General features: G+C 43.7%; 1 protein-coding gene across 5 annotated transcripts in view; it reads right to left on the bottom strand.

Moving 5' to 3' along the window:
• Window positions 1-11,625: 11,625 nt before the first annotated feature.
• Window positions 11,626-18,957, bottom strand: part of LOC117882196 — a 15,682-nt gene continuing 8,350 nt past the window's right edge. For 2 of the 5 annotated variants that reach the window (XR_004646951.1, XR_004646950.1), the window contains exons 2-4: window positions 13,884-13,940; window positions 13,260-13,377; window positions 11,626-13,092 (exon numbers count right to left, since the gene is read on the bottom strand). Coding sequence is in view for 2 of the 5 variants with exons in the window: in XM_034780247.1 (XP_034636138.1) it covers window positions 12,683-13,092; window positions 13,260-13,377; window positions 13,884-13,940; window positions 14,543-14,644 (687 nt within the window). In the remaining 3 variants the exon portion in view is untranslated. Of the gene's footprint in view, window positions 13,093-13,259; window positions 13,378-13,854; window positions 13,941-14,542; window positions 14,891-18,957 lie in introns of those variants that run through there. The other 3 variants (XR_004646952.1, XM_034780246.1, XM_034780247.1) reach the window with 2 other exon arrangements.

Below are 18,957 nucleotides of genomic sequence, written 5' to 3' on the forward strand. Positions count from 1 at the left end.
CTCCAGCACTTGCACCAGGAAATTGTCCCCTACACTTTCTAAAAATTTCCTGGATTATCTATGCAGGGGTTGTTCACTCTTGGGACTAAGAGGGACCGGACATCAATCCATGCTCTCCAATTGTTTCTAAAAAAGTCTCTCATATTTCAAACTTTTAAGTAACAGCCTGGCAAGGCTTGTTAGTTTTATCTTTGTTTTCTCAACTTGTAAATGTTCCTTTTGCTAGAGGGTTTACCTCTGTTTGCTGTAACTTTGAACCTAAGGCTAGAGGGGGTTCCTCTGGGCTCTTTGAATCTGATTACCCTGTAAAGTTATTTTCCATCCTGATTTTACAGAGATGAATTTTTACCTTTCTTTCTTTAATTGAAAGCCTTCTTTTTAAGAACCTGATTGATTTCTCCTTGTTTTAAGATCCAAGGTTTTGGATCGGTGTTCACCAGGAAATTGTTGGAGAAGTCTCTCAAGGCTACCCAGGGAAGGGTACTTGGGAGGGAGATCTTCTGGGGGGGGGGAGGTAGACAGAGTTTCCCAAATGACTCATAAATAATTTGTGTGGTGGCAGCAAAACAAAATCTAAACTGGTAGTTAAGCTTAGAGGTTCTCATGCAGGTCCCCTAGAGTTCAGAGTGGGGAAGGAACCTTGACATGGTGGCATAGCGGTGGGATCATTTTAAAAGAAAAGCCAGTAAGATTTTTTTTTCGCCTTTTCAGCTGGGAAGGTAGATGCAGATCTTATCTCTCTTTGCCTGAAGGCAGAGGTTTTAAGTTTTTTTAACAAGTGTCTTTGTTAAGAGAAGGTTTCAAGCTGTGAGCAAGCAGCTAGCAAAAGGAATTTACAAGCTGAATTTTCTTCTTTCTAACTCGCTAATGCTAAACACTGAATGCTCTGAAAGTCTCTGTTAACTAAGCAGCCCTGAGCTGAATGCATCCCAGTTTCAGTGAACTGCAGAGGGGGTGTGGCCCAGCACAAGGAAGCAGGAAAATGAGTACCACTGACGCCATTAATAAACTAGAGCTGGCCAGACTTGCAGCAGAAGAAAATAAAAAGAATCATAAGAGACTGCTCGAATTAAAAAAATTCGAGAAAGAAGCTGCTGAAAGAGCAGAGAAAGCCAACAAGGCTGCCCACAAGAGAGCTATGGAGAAAGAAAAGGAGATGGAGGAGAGGGAAAGAGAGAGGAAGCATGAACTGGAGTTAGAGAGGGCAAGGGCTAAGCAGGATATACCAGCCAACCCTAGCAACCCCTCTCCAGGTACCGCTTCCCATCCCAGAAAATTCCCCATCTACAAGGCAGGTGTTGATACCGAGGCCTTCTTAGAAAAATTTGAACGGGTCTGCCTTCGGTACTGCATCGCTACAGACCAATACATGGTAGAGCTGAGGCCGCAGCTCAGTGGACCCTTAGCAGAGGTGGCGGCTGAAATGCCTAGGGGAACACATGAACAGTTATGAACTTTTTAAAAACAAGGCCAGAATCAGAATGGGGCTAACACCCGAGCATGCCCGTTGGCGGTTCAGAGCCCTAAGGTGGAGAATAGATGTGTCGTTTACCCGACATGCCTACCATATTGTGAAAAATTGGGATGCCTGGATATCAGGCGCAAGTGTTAAATCTCCAGAAGAGTTTCCCTTCCTAATGGAAATGGGACAGTTCTTAGAGGGTATTCCTGAGGAAATAGAAAGGTACATCCTAGATGGGAAGACCAAAACTGTAATCGAGGCGGGGGGAGATTGGAGCCAAATGGATGGAGGTGGCAAAAAAGAAAAAAACTAGTAGAATATCAGAGGGGGCAAACGGAAACCAAACCCTATCACCAGGGGCAACCAAAGGCCCCCACCTACATCCCAAGGAAAGCCCCAGACACCTTATCGTCCCACCACATCAGTCCCCAGCAACCCACCTCGGCCCAGTGACCAGTCAGCTGGGTGATGTTTTAAATGTAATGAGCTGGGGCATGTGAAGGCCGACCTCCCCAAGAACCCCAACAGACTGCAGTTCATTACGCCGGAGTCACACCCAAGGTCCTCAGGCCCAAACGCCTCCCAGGTACCCTCAGAGCAAAGGGAAACTGTGAATGTGGGCGGGAAGAAGGTTATTGTGTGGAGGGACACTGGAGCACAGGTGTCAGCTATCCACCAATCCTTAATGGACCCCAAATTCATCAACCCAGAGGCCCAAGTTATGATTCAACTATTCATGTCAAAAGCTGTAAACTTCCCTACAGCAAGGTCTTGTCAGAAATGTGGACTTTTTCATTCTATCATGATTATCCCATCCCCATGCTGCTGGGGTAAAACTTGGACAACCATGTGAAGCTAGCCAAGAGGGTGGGGATGGTCACCCGCAGCCAGACTAAGCAAGCTTTCACACCTATCCCTGTTCCTGAGCCTTCCACCAGGACCCCCTCTGTGTTACCAGAGACCCAGACAGAGGTGGTGGAACCGGATCCCCTGCCAATGACTGAAATAGCCGTAGTGGATCCTATGCCAGAGACCCGGCCAAAGCCAGTCCCAGAACCGGAACTGGCAAAGCAACCAGCACCAGAAGCATTGCCAGCACTGAGTCCAGCGCTTGCAAACCCATCTACAAGTTTAATGCCAGAGGGCACCAGCGAGCTTGAACTGGCAGAAGCAGCAGATAATCCTACCCAAGAGGCTCAGCCAGAGCCTGAAATACCACATAGTGCACCAGTGGAGAGCGGTTCATGGTCAATGAAAACAACCGCATCACCTGCCTCACTTCCAAAGGGACCAAGACCCAGTCCACAATCCAAGGAGGAACTGATGTCTCCAACATCAAGGGAACAGTTCCAGGCCGAGCAGGAAGCAGATGACAGCCTTCAGAAAGCTTGGCCAGTGGCACGGAGCACCCCACTGCCTCTCAGCTGTTCTAACCGATCCCTGTTTGTTATAGAACATGGACTTTTATACAAGGAGACTCCTTCTGGTGGACACCAGGAAGACTGGCACCCTCAAAGACAGTTGGTAGTGCCAGCTAAGTACTGGGTAAAGCTCTTAAGCTTAGCCCATGATCATACTAGTGGCCATTCTGGGGTGAACAGAACCAAAGACCATTTGGGGAAGTCCTTCCACTGGGAGGGAATGGGCAAGGATGTTTCTAATTATGTCCGGTCTTGTGAGGTGTGCCAAAGAGTGGGAAAACCCCAAGACCAGGTCAAAGCCCCTCTCCAGCCACTCCCCATAATTGATGTCCCATTTCAGCAAGTAGCTGTGGATATTCTGGGTCCTTTCCCAACGAAGACACCCAGAGGAAAGCAGTACATACTGACTTTCATGGATTTTTGCCACCCGATGGCCGGAAGCAGTAACTCTAAGCAACACCAGAGCTAAAAGTGTGTGTCAGGCACTAACAGACATTTTTGCCAGGGTAGGTTGGCCCTCTGACATCCTTACCGATTCGGGAACTAATTTCCTGGCAGGGACCATGAAAAACCTGTGGGAAGCTCATGGAGTAAATCACTTGGTTGCCGCCCCTTACCACCATCAAAGAAATGGCCTGGTAGAGAAGTTTAATGGAACTTTGGGGGCCATGATACGTAAATTCGTTAATGAGCACTCCAATGATTGGATCTAGTGTTGCAGCAGTTGCTTTTTGCCAACCGGGCTGTACCACATTCCAGAGTAGGGTTTTCACCATTTGAACTTGTGTATGGCCATGAGGTTACGGGTACATTACAGTTGGTGACGCAGCAGTGGGAGGGTTCTATGCCTTCTCCAGGAACTAACATTCTGGACTTTGTAAGCAACCTACAAAACACCCTCCAACACTCTTTAGCCCTTGCTAGAGAAAACCTAAAAGAGGCTCATGAAGAGCAAAAAACCTGGTATGATAAACATGCCAGAGAGCATTCCTTCAAAGTAGGGGACCAGGTTATGGTCTCGAAGGCGCTCCAGGCCCATAAGATGGAAGCATCATGGGAAGGGCCATTCACTGTCCAAGAGCACCTAGGAGCTGTTAACTATCTCATAGCCTCCCGCACCTCAAACCTAAAGCCTAAAGTGTACCATGTTAATTCTCTAAAGCCCTTTTATTACAGAGAATTAAAAAAGATTTGTCTGTTTACAGCCCAATGAGGAGATGACGCTGAGTGGCCTGAAGGTGTCTACTACGAAGGAAAAAGTGATGGTGGCGTGTGAGAGGTGAACCTCTCCACGACCCTGGGACTTATGTAGCGACAGCAGATCAAGGAGCTGTGCACTAGCTTTGCGCCAATGTTCTCAGCCACCCCAGGACGGACTGAACGGGCGTACCACTCTATTGACATGGGTAATGCTCACCCAGTTAGAACCCCACCCTACCGGGTGTTTCCTCACACCCAAACTGCTATAGAATGGGAGATCCAGGACATGCTACAGATGGGTATAATCCACCCCTCTAACAGTGCATGGGCATCTCCAGTGGTTCTAGTTCCCAAACCAAATGGGGAAATAAGCTTTTACGTGGACTACCGTAAGCTAAATGCTCTAACTCGTCCCGACAACTATCCAATGCCACGCACCAATGAGCTATTGGAGAAATTGGGACATGCCCAATTCATCTCTACCTTAAACTTAACCAAGGGGTACAGGCAAGTACCACTAGATGAACCCGCCAAGGAAAGGTCAGCCTTCATCACCCATGTAGGGCTGTATGAATTTAATAGAGAGTCCTGTGGCACCTTTAAGACTAACAGATGTATTGGAGCATAAGCTTTCGCTATCTATAAAAAGGGAAATAAAAACAACCCAGGAAACTACAGACCAGTTAGTTTAACTTCTGTGCCAGGGAAGATAATGGAGCAAGTAATTAAGGAAATCATCTGCAAACACTTGGAAGGTGGTAAGGTGATAGGGACTAGCCAGCATGAATTTGTAAAGAACAAATCATGTCAAACCAATCTGATAGCTTTCTTTGATAGGATGTGTCTTGTGGATAAGGGAGAAGCTGTGGATGTGGTATACCTAGACTTTAGTAAGCATTTGATACGGTCTCGCATGATATTGTTATCGATAAACTAGGCAAATACAATGTAGATGGGGCTACTATAAGCATCAGCAATAGGCATCTTATTGAATATGACCAGAGCTCGCCCCGTCAATTTTGCAACCAAAGTAGTCATCTTTTGTTCCTCAGGAATAGCATAGAAAGTGCACAGTCTCTGAAAGGTGAGGAAATATTCAGCAATATCACTGAATTCCTCATATGGTGAGCATAGCCATTCCCATTTGTGGATTTTGGGGAAAGTGGAGCCAGCTGCTGAAGGGTTTTGTCTCTTCCACTCCATTACAGCCAGTTCATGTTTCTGGATCTCAACCAGGGCTTGCTGGTGCGCAGCCTTTTCTTTGTCAGCCTCCAGTTGCCTGAGTTCCAAGGCAGCTTTTTGTGCTTCATTTGAGCCTGTTTCTCGGCCTCAATTTCTTTGTCTCTTAATTCTAGGGCTTGCTGCTTCTCTCCTTCCTTCTCCTCTTGAGCAGCTTGCTGAGCTAACCTCTGAGCTTCCATGGCTCTTTAATGAGCAGCTTTATCATGACTATAAAGAGAAGGGTAACAACTCTCCTGTGTACAATCCTATAAAATCCGTCATGGCCAGAGACACCAAAATCCTTTTACTTGTAAAGGGTGAAGAAGATCAGGTAACCTGGCTGACACCTGACCCAAGGGACCAATAAGGGAACAAGATACTTTCAAATCTTGGGGAGGGGAAGGCTTTTGTTTCTGCTCTTTGTTTTAGAATCATAGAATACTCATAGACTCATAGACTTTAAGCTCAGAAGGGACCATTATCATCATCTAGTCTGATCTCCCGCATGATGCAGGCCACAAAAGCTGACCCACCCCCTTTCCCTTGACTCAGCTGTTGAAGTCCCCAAATCCTGTGATTTAAAGACTTCAAGTCGCAGAGAATCCTCCAGCCAGCGACCCCCTCCCCATGCTGCGGAGGAAGGCGAAAAACTGGCAGCCTCTTTTGTCTTGCTCCCCGCCACCCCTTTTATAGCTTTGGCACAAGACAGGAATGTTTTGTCTGTGCTTGCCCCCACCCCTGCCTCATCAATGGAAAAGTACAAAGATTAAGATGGATTCCCATATCATGTGACATGGTCATATGTGACTGTAAGACCCCTAGTCTCCATTCTTCCTGGGTTGGCCCACACGTACACAGGAAGGTGTGCAGGCAAATAAACCATTTACAACCAATTGGCCTAGTCATTGGGAGCCATCAAGATTCTAAACCACCATTAATAGCCCACACTTTGCATAATTACAATAGGGCCTCAGAGTTATACTTTATATTTCTAACTTCAGATACAAGAATGATACATGCATACAAATGGGAGGAATATACTCAGTAGGTTATAACCTTTGTTATAATACCTTACGAGAGACCTTTTGCATAATACAACACATTTCAGGAGCCTCTAACAAAGTAGCTAATGCACTCTCCTGGAAAAGTTTCCCAGAATCAACCAGGTAAAAATGTCCTTGCATTCTAAGTCATTGTAGACCTTGAAATGTAAAAAGTACTGTTTAGTTCTTCATGTAATTATTAGTAAAATTAGAGGTGCATGTATCTTATTAACTCTGTTTCCTAACCCTCCAGGAAGAAATCCCAGCCGGTGTGCACCCGACCTGAATTACAGAAAAGGGGTGTTTCCACCTCATATCAATTTTCAAAAGCAGTAGGGCAGGGTTTTAAACTCTTCTCTGAGGACCCTCTTGTTGTAAATGACTTTCTGCATTTTCTTAAGGGTCTTTGTCTCTATTTGCCACTGACTTTTGTTCCTTACAATAGAGGTCTGCTGCATCTCTATCTTTTTTGAGGTGTTCTCTCACAGGTCCACACTGTAATCCAGGACTAGGTCTTTCAAATGGTCAAAGTTGATTTTTTCGCAGTTAGCTATGTTCAGGTTAATCCCTTTGACTTTCATGCAGGCCTTTCCTCCTGACAGCTTGTACCCATATATTTTCTGCCTGGCTGACACAAATTCCATGATGTGTTGATCTGACGGGATCTTGCTTTTGAGGTCCCCTAAATAATCCTCCAGAGGAGGGTTTCAGTCACACACCCCCTTTTCACAATTATCATGGAGTCAGTGTCATGGTAAAGGCACTCCTCTTGCAGCCTATCAGGTTGTTTAGTTCTAAGCTGGCGTAAGCGGTGGTGAAACAGGCTATGTAGACATTGGTATTGCCAGAGACCGAGTAGCGGTCTTTTGCGTGCTTCCAAGACATGCACGCCATTGCATCGTCAATAAACCTCACAGGATGAAACCTCACAATTGGGGGGAAATTGTTTCTACTGAACGAGTTTGTCGGGGCCTCTCACAATGCTGGTATTGGGTAGGTTTATTCTTTGGCCAAATTTACACCACAGAGAATTTTTTTAAAAGTTTAGTGATTTGGCACTCAGCAGGGTTCAACGTCATCTCGTGTTGGCGTAAATGCACGCATTCTTTCCAATAGAAATCATTAACATACTTATTTTGTTTTTCTTCATCTGTGTACAAGCTGGGATACCCAGAAGCCTCTTGTTTCTGACGGCGGTGTAATTTTATGTTATTTGAAAAGAGTTTGTCAGATTTTTCTTCAAAATGCCAGATTTCATGGATTTTTAGCCACCACCTACCTCTTCACTATGGTCGCGTTCAATTCCAACGTGCACCAAGTCCCCAGGATGGCCCTCTCCTTGTCGTATGGGTGCATGCCTCCCACTGCTTGGTTTCTGCACAGGTTCAGCATAGCAGGAACATAAGTTTGCCACCCACTCTGACAGGTAACAATGGGAAAAAGAGGCCTCGCGGGGGGTACACTTTAACTTTCGCAATTCCAAAATAATTTGCGAGGAGTCCAAATTTGTCATGAACTATATCAAGATGTCTGAAAGGGTATTCTTTGGTTTTGTTTACGAAAGGGTACAGGCTGGTAAAATCATAATAGTGGATTTCTTCACCGGGGTTAGGTTTGTAATATAGGTGGATAGCGTTAGTCCTCCCTCAAAAAAAGAGCATCCCTAGGCATGAGAGGCTGAGGCAACTGGGCTTTAAGAAATCGGCAAGCTCCCTGTCTGTTTCTATCATCACCTCCCACTCGTGCTCCCAGAGGGTTCTCATTATATAACAAAGTCTTTTCAGATAGTCAGTCTTGAGCTGTGTCTTGTAATAAAGAAACCCAAAAGTTGTCCCCATCATAGGGTTCTGTGCTTTTTCACAATAACAAGTGACACAGCTGTGGAAAAGCACCCATTAAACTCAAAGGCTGGACATACCCCATCAATGATATCATAACTGTCTAGAAAGTAGGGGCCTACCCATAAAGCATGCCGTATCTGTATATTTTCTTTGTGAGCCATGTAGACAGATGCCAGCTTTATATCCTGGAAAGGATCTATACACAATTTTACTTCTGTGAATTTATCAGGGCCTCTCTACTATATCTCCCATCTTTATCATTTTCATGATCTCTTCTCTGTACAGGATATAGGCCCGTCTCAAAATTTTGACATCGTGCTGACAATAATACACAAGCTCTTTCTGCAAGTCTCATATCTGTTGTCACGATACCAGTCAAGAAATTTTGCTTTTTTCCCTGGTAATCATGCTGTCGATGCCACAGTGCTCCATCCCTATGTAATTTTGATTTTTCCAAAGTATTAAAAAAAATGTGGGAAATATCCTTTGCGACCTTCAAATCCCATCTCCTAAGGGAGCTTGCTGAGTTTCATGGGCAAGAAGTTTAAAGAGTCTATAAAAGAAATGCCCAGGGACTTAACTTCCACACACATTAGTTTACTACCCTAAATTATCAGTTCTCTGCACATCTTTTCTTTTAATAACTGTTTAATGACAAATTGTGCACTGTGAATGTGTAGTCCCAGAACTTTTTGCCAATGAAGGTGTCATAACTATAAAGGGAAGGGTAACAGCTGTCCTGTGTACAGTACTATAAAATCCCTCCTGACCAGAGACTCCAAAATCCTTTTCCCTGTAAAGGGTTAAGAAGCTCAGGTAACCTGGCTGGCATCTGACCTAAAGGACCAATAAGGGGACAAGATACTTTCAAATCTTGGGGGGGAAGGCTTTTGTTTGTGCTCTTTGTTTTGGGAGGGCGTTCGCTCTCCGGACTGAGAGGGACCAGACATCAAGCCAGGTTCTCCACATCTCCTATTTCAAATTTGTAAGTAAATAGCCAGGCAAGGCGTGTTAGTTTTCCTTTGTTTTCTCAACTTGTAAATGTACCTTTTACTAGAGTGTTTATCTTTGTTTGCTGTACTTTGAACCTCAGACTAGAGGGGAGTCCTCTGAGCTCTTTAAGTTTGATTACCCTGTAAAGTTAATTTCCATACTGACTTTACAGAGATGATTTTTACCTTTTTCTTTAATTAAAAGCCTTCTTTTTAAGAACCTGATTGATTTTTCCTTGTTTTAGATCCAAGGCGGTTGGATCTGTATTCACCAGGAGTTGGTGGGAGGAAGGAGGGGAATGGTTAATTTCGCCTTGTTTTAAGATCCAAGGTTTGGATCTGTATTCACCAGGGAATTGGTGAAAGTTTTCTCAAGGCTTCCCAGGGAGGGAATCCACTGGGGATGGTGGCAGCGGACCAGAGCTAAGCTGGTAGTTAAGCTTAGAAGTTTTCATGCAGGCCCCTACATTTGTACCCTAAAGTTCAAAATGGGGATACAGCCTTGACAGAAGGTCTTAACAAAGGTAGAAAGACGTTCACCGCCCTTAAATTCCCAGGATTTTTAAGGACATAGCAAAAATATAATTGGGCACATGCAACCCAGTCTCCTGCGTGCATTCAAAATTGTAAAAAATACACTTTTCTGGTGATTTGGGCTTTCTAATGTTGTCCAAAAAACACAGGTGGCTGTCTACATCACCAGTGATCAAACCCTGACACTGCTTTCAACGCCTCCCTTTACACTTGTGCCCCTTGTCCACATAACACTGACACTTATCACATAAAGCATTAGACAGGCATTCAACAATGCACAGTCTACATGTCTGTCTAAACACTCTTTGGACTGACAATACAGTCTACAGCTAGGACTCCTCAGCTGCACCCCACACTGTCTGAGCAAGTCGAACTCAAGAAGAGGCAGCAACGACAACTGCAAGAATGGTCGTGACTGTACACCACGTGGCAAAACTCCCAAGAATTTTTTGCAAAGAACAACTTTTTCACATCCAGCGCCCCATAGTAATGCTCATGGTGCAATAGGATGAAAAAAAAAGTCTTGGGGTACACTGGGCCCTCCATTTTTAAAAAAACCCAATAGTCTTTTGCTGCATTAAAGCACCATCTGTATGTTGATTGGTAAATGCTGTTCAAACACTGCTACGTCGCTAAGCATATTTTTTTTAATCTGACCACCCTAGTTTCTCATGCAACTAACTATTCTGCATCTGTATGTTTACAGTTGGATAAGACAGCCAAGACCCCACCCGCGAAACCGGTCAGGTAAGTCAGGCCTACTAAACACTGTCTGTTTCTATGGACAATTTGACTATTGAGGATAGAATGTAAAACTCTATGGTCACCCCTTCCCATGATTTTACAGCCATCACAATGAGGTGCAACGTACCATCGACATGCATCTCTCTATTACTCTGTAACAGCTTTGAGGTCTGTGTGATGTTCCCCTGGTGTTATCTGGACCACTGATCTGCTAGGCCACTCCAATCTTTGGCTCTGGGAGCCAGCCTTACCCTGCTCTGCTGAGAACCCCCACTCTTGGACTGTTCACACATAGCTTCTAGCATGTAAACTGCTTCCAACTATGTAAATGAGCACTTTTGGCCAGCCACTGCTTGGATTGTGCAACTGAATGACACCAGCCAATATCACTGGTCCCAGACACAACACTAGGAACCTCCAGTTATACGAGTTCGTCAATTTAACAAAGAAATAGATATGTGCCAGGCTTGTTATCCTAAGGGGAGTCTCTGACATGCTTCAAACCAAACACACTGCTTCGAGTAAAATAAACAAACAAATTTATTAACTACAAAGGATAGATTTTAAGTAATTATAAGTCATAGCATAGCAAGTCAGATTTGGTCATTTTTTTGGTCATTTTTTTGGTCAAATGAAATAAAAGCAAAATACATTCTAAGCTGATCTTAGCACTTTCAGTGCCCTTAAAAACTTAGATGCTTCTCACCACAGGTGGCTGGTTGCCCTTCAGCCAGGCTCTCCCCTTTGATCAGCACTTCAGTTGCTTAGCGGTCGTGTCTGTAGGTGGAGATGGAAGAGAGAGAGAGAGAGAGAGCATGGCAAACGTCGCTTCCTTTTATCATGTTCTTTCTTCTCTCTTGGCTTTGCCCTCCACCCTTCAGAGTCAGGTTAGCATTATCTCATCGTAGCCCCAAACTGACCAAGGGAAGTGGGGTGACTCACTTGAGATTCCAAAAGATCCTTTGTTGCTACTAGGCCAGTGTCCTTTGTTCTTGTGAGGCTGGGCTGAGTTTGTCCCATACATGCCTTGATGAGGTGTGAACTGCCCCTCTGCTCCTGGAGAGTTTTGCATAAGCTTTTTTTAAGCCATGAGGACACATTTTCAGCCTCATAACTATATACATGAAATTACAACATATAACATTACTATAATAACAAAGCTCAGTGCATCATGAGCCTTCCAAAGACACTCAACATGACAAACTTTGCATTGGATACCGTGCAATCATATTATAAGGAAGAACATGGGGCTGCAGCGTGTTCGCCCAAGATGCAGAGTGTCACAATCTGATTTAAGAAATCTTCAGCAGACAGCTCATCCGTAGTTCTTCTTACCGAAAACAAAGGGTTGGTTAAATTATGACTCTCTAAACGTAACTGAACATAATGGTCAGGGGCTAGGCTACTGCTAATGTCATCAAGAACTAACTGTATCCCCGTATACAGCTTCAACAATCTGCTGAGCTGAATTTAATCGCTCAAGATTAACAAAATGAAATTCCTCACAATACAGCGAACCCCCAAATCTAGGTAATTCCCATTGCCAACTTCTCACTCACTCCATATACACGTCTGTTTGGGGGGTCTGCAGCTGCATTTTCAGGGTTATTTGGGGGTTCCTCTATGGGACAATCAGCTACAAATTCTAAGTCAGACAATATTTGAGACTCAGACTCCAAGGGTCCACTGCGAGGATCATCAGGAGTAGATGGAGACCTATCTAGAGAGCATTGTGGGGAATTTTCTAAATCAGACTCTGTGAGAATCACCACCGCCCCGCAAGTTGGATTCCACCTCTCCCTTCTCAGACGCACCTGTTTGAGAGCCTCCAATAGGGTGCATCTCTTTGTTTTTTGTCCTCATCACCTCGTTAGCCTTTTAAAAAAATTTACAATTTGGGCCATAACTTTTGGGCAGCCATTCGTTTATCCCCAAATGCTGCCGCCCCCCTTTTGTTTACACCTTAGCTGATGTGTATGCTTGAGGATGCCCCTTTTACCCAGGCCCTTTCCATGACTAGTCATGTCTGCTCAGAGCCATCATATTGAAAAACTGAAGTATTTTTCAAAAAGTCACCCGCAAGAGCTTTTGCATTTTGGATGTAGTTTCCAGTCCTCCTTTCTTTTACAGCTCCTGAGGATACAGCATCCATCAGCTTTCTGAATGAAGCATCGCATTTTTCCCAAATCTTTTTAGAATACCAGAGAGCTGTGCTGAGCTTATTTTATTGGGAAAATGATTCGTAATAATTTTCAGATACTTCATAAGAATATACCCCAGCATCACAGGAGCTTTCAGTCCTTGGGTTTTTATTCCTAACCCATAAAGCACGTGCTCTGGATTTGTGAATGTGTGTGTTTTCACTCACAGTTTTCTCAGGGCTTGGTGTGGTGTTGACCGCTGAGGAACTGGAGTTGAGTTTGCGTGGTTGCTTTTTACCAGAATCTTTTGTTTTATCCTTTGACTTGATGTATACGAGCTTTGGACTATCCTGATGTTTTGTCTGCACTCTTCTGCTGTTTTGCATTGGCGTTGTTATTAAAGATCCCAGAACAGATTCCTGGTTCTTTGGCAGTTCTGGTGGAGGAGTCCCTGTAGCTCTGACTACGGCATTGTCAGGGGATTTGCCCATGCCTGATTAGGAAAAACAGATATGTTCCAATTTAGCATCAAATAAACATTTTACAAAGTTCACCAAAAGCACAAAACTTAACTTTACCATCTCTCTCACCCACACTTACGTATTTGCTTAAAATACAAAATCTCATAAAACACCAAACCAATAAGTAAAATATATTTACTAGGCTTCACCCATCCATCAGCCGTTGATGCTGTTGAATTTGCCTTTTCCGCTGTCTCTTTCCTTTTTCTTTTGAGCTTGTTTACCCTCTTGTCTAAGGGTCTCATGTTTTGACCATACTGTGGAGCAAACACATGAAACAGTCTTGCAAACATAAAAATAAAATATTCATTAGGGTTTTTCCCTAGGTAAAAAGTCATAGCTTTAAACAAAATAATCCATTTAAGTCTGTACAACCAATATAGGTTTTGAATTTATTTCTACCACTAGTGTTTCTCCAAAATCTAGACATTTTTTAATACAAGCACATGTTTCCACCATGCAAGTTAGCAATAAAATACTTTTTAAATCCCCCACCATAACTAGGTCTTCAACAGGCCCCCTAAATCACCAACAACAATTTGAACATTAAAACTAAGTTTAAAACAACCCATTCTTACATTTTGCTGAGTAAAAAACCCTGTTAGTTTGAAACACACCAAACCAACAGTTTGCAACAATATAGTTTTCAATAAACATACCTATGTCTTGCACAGGCCCCTAACTCACAATTTAAATATTAAAATTAATTTAAAAAAATATTTTAAAACACACACCCTTTTAAAAATCAATTGCAGAAAGTTACCTTCCACCACAGGGTAAAGGGATGCTGGCACATTGTTATTCTGTTTTCCCCATGGGCCTTTGGGTTAAAGAAAAAAATTAGTTGGTATTATTTCCCAAATGCGTTGTCGGAGAATAACAGAGTTTCACTTTTTGTTTGGGTACAGCAAATCTGATACTTTATTTTCTCTCTATCAATTGCATAGAGGGAGAAAGCTAAACAGGTCTCTCAACAGGTAAACAATTACAGCGACCATTTATACCTTTTGTTACAGACAATAATGAGCAACAGCTGCATTTTGTTTATACATAGGTCATTCTGATATCTTGTTTTGCTCACTAATGTAGACTCTCAGTCTACATTACATATTATCTACACATTATCTACACAACGTCGCAACAACTTCTCACACAGTTCTTTCCCACTCGCCTCACACATTCCTCGCTTCTACAAATCTCGCTTTATTAGGGTTTCAGTTAGCCTAATTCTTGCTAACGAAATGTCATGCATTGCATCCCCTTCCTGTCAGTTCTTTCTCTGCTTCCACAGCGTCAAATCCCTATGCAACCTGTGTATTACCTGGTGTTAAAAAATTTTAATTTAAGAGGATTAAGCACAACTATAATTAATTTTTTAATTTAAGAGTATTAAGCACAACTATAGTTAAAATGGGGTTTTACCTGGCCCTGGTGAAACAGAGCTTGAAGTTGCTGTTGCCATACCAAACAGATCACCATGCAATAAAGATAGCTAGTAAGAACAGCATGGACAAAGAGGGACATTATATAATATATATTTTCAGAGTTAAAAACAAGCAAAATACATTTACTTGCAGTCCAGAAGCTAGTCTCTTCAAGATAAAAAGAGTACAGTCTCCAAAAACCTGTTTTTTTATACCATCCTAACTCTTTGTTTCAAACAAATTTCAAAGTTAGCGGTTTGATTTGATCACTACAACGCTGAATTAAGAGATACTTAAGGAATTGAGGCACCCCTCCCCAAACGTTCCCTTTTGTGATCTGGGGTGTGTGTGAAAATTAAGTTGTCTACAGATCTGGGCTGCTTTGGGCATTTTTTTTCTTTTAGTTAAAATACATTTTTCTGTTTCAATGAAAAAACAGAGCATTGTAGGGCCATCTTACAGTATTAAACAGTGAATCCACTTACATAAAATCCTTAATGTTACTATATTCTCTCCTGAGTAGGGGCACCTTGCAGATATCAATGACTGTCTTGTGGGTTGTTGTTTTTTTAAAACATGTTCGTTTCATGTTTAAAGTTTTGGGTTGTTTTGAAATAAAATGGATGAATCACAACCACAGTAAACACCCTAAAAATACCCATAGCTTTTAAATGTTTTAATGTTTTTACAGCAAATGCTTGTTCTATAAAAGTATGTTGGAGGTTTGTGAACTCTTGAAACGTTTGAGCTTTGGGTAAGATCCCTGGGGTATTTTTTTGTAAATATATTATTTTAAACTTTTAATGACTGAGTTGCTAGAAAGCATGACACATAATGTTCAACCAACTTCTGGGGTTATATTTAAACTGTCCAATAGCATCTACAAACTCCTGAGGTTTTATTTCATTTAATATTAATCAGCGCTTGGTATCTCCACCCACCCCCGTTACTGTGGGTGTACACCCATCAAATTTAATTACTGATCACTAATACATTTAACCCTAATGGAAACAAGGGTGGATAATCACACCTAGGCCTACAGACTCCTTAAGGTAATAGAGTCACCCTTGCTATTTAGTGGGGATGTGGTTAAACCATCAGCTCAACAGAATGAGTCAGCTCTATTGTACTCAAACATCCCTGTTTTATACAGAATATAGAAGCTTTTTTATTTGCTTTTATTTTAAACACATTTTTTGTTTTTTTCCCCCCACAAGATTCTACTACACACATTTCAGCTTTTGCTGTAAATGGGTCTCATTTACACAAAGACACAAGAACTAGGTTCTCACAAACTATTTTTGTATTTATTTAAAAGACATACAGCCCCTTAACAACAAACCAAGATGCTCCATAAAAACTTTTATCTTATTTAAGGGCCACACAGACCTTCTAACAGAAACACAGATAGTCACAAAGCCCTTTTCAATAGATATTTTTATTTACAGCTACCAACTTTTATATCACATGTTTGTCCCCTCACCATTCTCTAACTTAATCCTTTTAGATTTCTTACAAATAGTCTTTTTCCTAAGCAGGGTTCTGTAACTTTTGTGCGGACCAGCCAATCAATATAACACTCTGAGCAGACATCCTCTGGTTTCGTCATTTTCTTTAAAATACTATCAGGGTCTTGACCGAATTGCACAGCATTTACCAAGATCACCCCTTGTGCTAAATGTTTTTGAGTTAAGCACAGATATTGTTGCAGTGCATAACCTATGGCAATAACAGCATTTAATAAACTTTCAAAACACAGTTCAGCACAGGGGTCCTGGAGCTTGCATTTTATATCCTCTGAAGTCCAACTCACACAGTCCTAGCACAGCCCTCAGGCTCTTCAAAAAGTTTTCCCCTAAGACAGTGATTAAGGACAGCATTAACAGCAACATGTACAATAGACCACATGACTTTCTTATGCTCATGACGTGGCATTGGGTCATTTAGTTCCATGCCAAGCCCACTCCTAAACTCCAGCTGTCATCCTCAGTGTCCTCTTCAACTATTTGTATCGGTGTTGAGCAAAAATAAGACAGGCCTGGTTCATCTTCCTCGTCTGATACAATGCTCTTCAGGGCCCCCAGGTCCTCTAGAAAGACATCGTTGAGCTGTCAAGAGATTTTCATAAAAGAAACGACTGTAAGCCCCCACTGCTTGTTTTTAGATTTACGCAATCCCGGGTTGGTTCCTGACCCTCATCCTCATCCTCGACTGTCACTTCTTAATTGTTCATTTACCTGAGCGATGTGTTTTCCATTCACCTTGTCCACAAGCCTCGGTCACCTTCCTCCATAGGGGTTGGCCAACAAGAGGCCATCACGCTCATTGGTCTTCCTCATGAACGCTTGGGTTTCAGGGTCAGGTTCCAACGTATCCATCAATGGCTGGGCCAAAGGGCTCCTCTCAGCTGCTCTCTCTTCTTCCTCCTTGGAACTTTCGTTGATGGAGTGCTTTCTCCGCAGGTGGTTGAAACCCTCAGAGCTCTCATTTCTAAAACTCACACAATGACATGGCCTCTTCCATATGGCGCCTGGACTTATAGGGTAGTGGTGCTGCACTCTGATTGGTAGAGGGTGATGGGAGGAGTTCTTAGATGTGTCACATGACCCATTTCCAGATGAATTACCCCACCCCAGAGATTCCCCAATTGGTCAAATCTGCTCTCTGGGTGGTTCTCTGTGGCTGAAACCCATCCTGATTGGTAGAGGGTGATGGGAAGAGTTCTTAGAGGGGTCACATGATACCCCTTGTTTCGGGTCATGTCTCTGTCTTGATCCTGGAAGTAATATCATAGTGGGCGGGTCTTAGGGCGACAGATGGGCGGGGCTAACAGTAAGGGGGAGGAGCCAATGTTTGATTGACGGTAAGCCCCTTATACTACTCTCCATTTGTTCCACCCACTTTTTCAGGGAACAACAGTGAAGGATGAAATGGTCAGGATGTGCCCTCAGCAGGGGACAGTACAAACAACACACAGCAAAGTGGTTCGTAGAGTGTCTCCCTGTGACACATATAAGCCTGGGATACCACTGCTGAAATGGAAGCATTAATGTCACATATCTTCAGTGGGAGTGTGGACATGGTAATATATGTGTATAGAGCACTATAGGTGTGTCCAGCACAGCCCAGTCCTCGATTATGTGCCAAGTGTAAACATAGCCTTTGGCATGGGGTTGTTTGCTTGTTTGTTTTTGCAGCTTCCAATTTATTCCACAAGCAACATCACCCTCCTTTCAGAGGGTCATATGCAATCTATACTGTCATTCTGGAACTGCTGAGGTGGTAGTTAAACAGTGCCTTTCTACTGTCCAAGTGGCCTGTGACAGGGCAGCAGGGGATAAGCCTGGTCTCCAGGGATAACTGGAGCAATCTCCACACCAATAATGTCCATAGTGATCCTGGGAGCAAACTTTCCTTTATTTGTAAGGTAAATAGAACTGAGTTCCTAGCATTGTGGACTTTTCCAGACTTCCCTTTTTTAAAGATAGGCACTATATTTGCCTTTTTCCAATTGTCCAGGACCTCCGCCAAGCACCATGAGTTTTCAAAGATAATGGGCAGTGACTCTGCAGTCACTTTAGCCAACTCCCTCAGCACCCTTGGATGCATTGCATCCAGCCCTATGGACTTGTGCATGTCCAGCTTTTCTAAATAGTCCTTAACCTGTTCTTTCACCACTGAAGGCTGCTCACCTCCTCCCCATACTGTGCTGCCCAGTGCAGCAGTCTGGGAGCTGACCTTGTCTGTGAAGACCAAGGCAAAAGAAGCATTGAGCACTTCAGCTTTTTCCACATCATCTGTCACTAGGTTGCCTCCTCCATTCAGTAAGGGTCCCATACTTTCCCTGGCCTTCTTCCTGTTGTTAACGTCATAGGTGCCAACTTTCACCGGCGCTGGTGGGCACTTGTGCCCCCCTCTCCACCCCAACTCCTCCCTTGCCCCGCCCCAATTCCAACCCCTTCCCCAAAGTTCCTGCCCCAACTCCACTCGCTCCCTGCCCCTATTGGATCCCTTCCCAAAATCCCTACCCAAGCCCCGCCTCTTCCCTGAGCGCACCGCGTTCTCCCTACGCCCCCCTTCCAGCCGTTTTGCAGCTGTTTTGCAGCATAAGCACTGGGAGCTAGGGGGGAAAGCTGGCATGCAGCGTGCTCAGGGGAGGAGGCAGAGGCAGAGCAGAGGCGGAGGTGAGTGGGGAGCTGCTGGTGGGTGCTGAGCACCCACCAATTTTTCCCCGTGGGTACTCCAGCCTCAGAGCACCCATGGAGTCAGCGCCTATGGCTAACATATCTGTAGAAACCCTTCTTGTTACCAGGGCCGGCTCCAGGCACCAGGCACCCAAGCACATGCTTGGGGTAGCACCTGGTAAGAGGCAGCGGGGCGGGAGCGCGGCGCGGCATTCCGCGGGGGGGGGGG

The sequence above is a fragment of the Trachemys scripta genome, chromosome 8, assembly GCF_013100865.1.
Source record: "Trachemys scripta elegans isolate TJP31775 chromosome 8, CAS_Tse_1.0, whole genome shotgun sequence".
NCBI classification, from domain to species: domain Eukaryota; kingdom Metazoa; phylum Chordata; order Testudines; family Emydidae; genus Trachemys; species Trachemys scripta.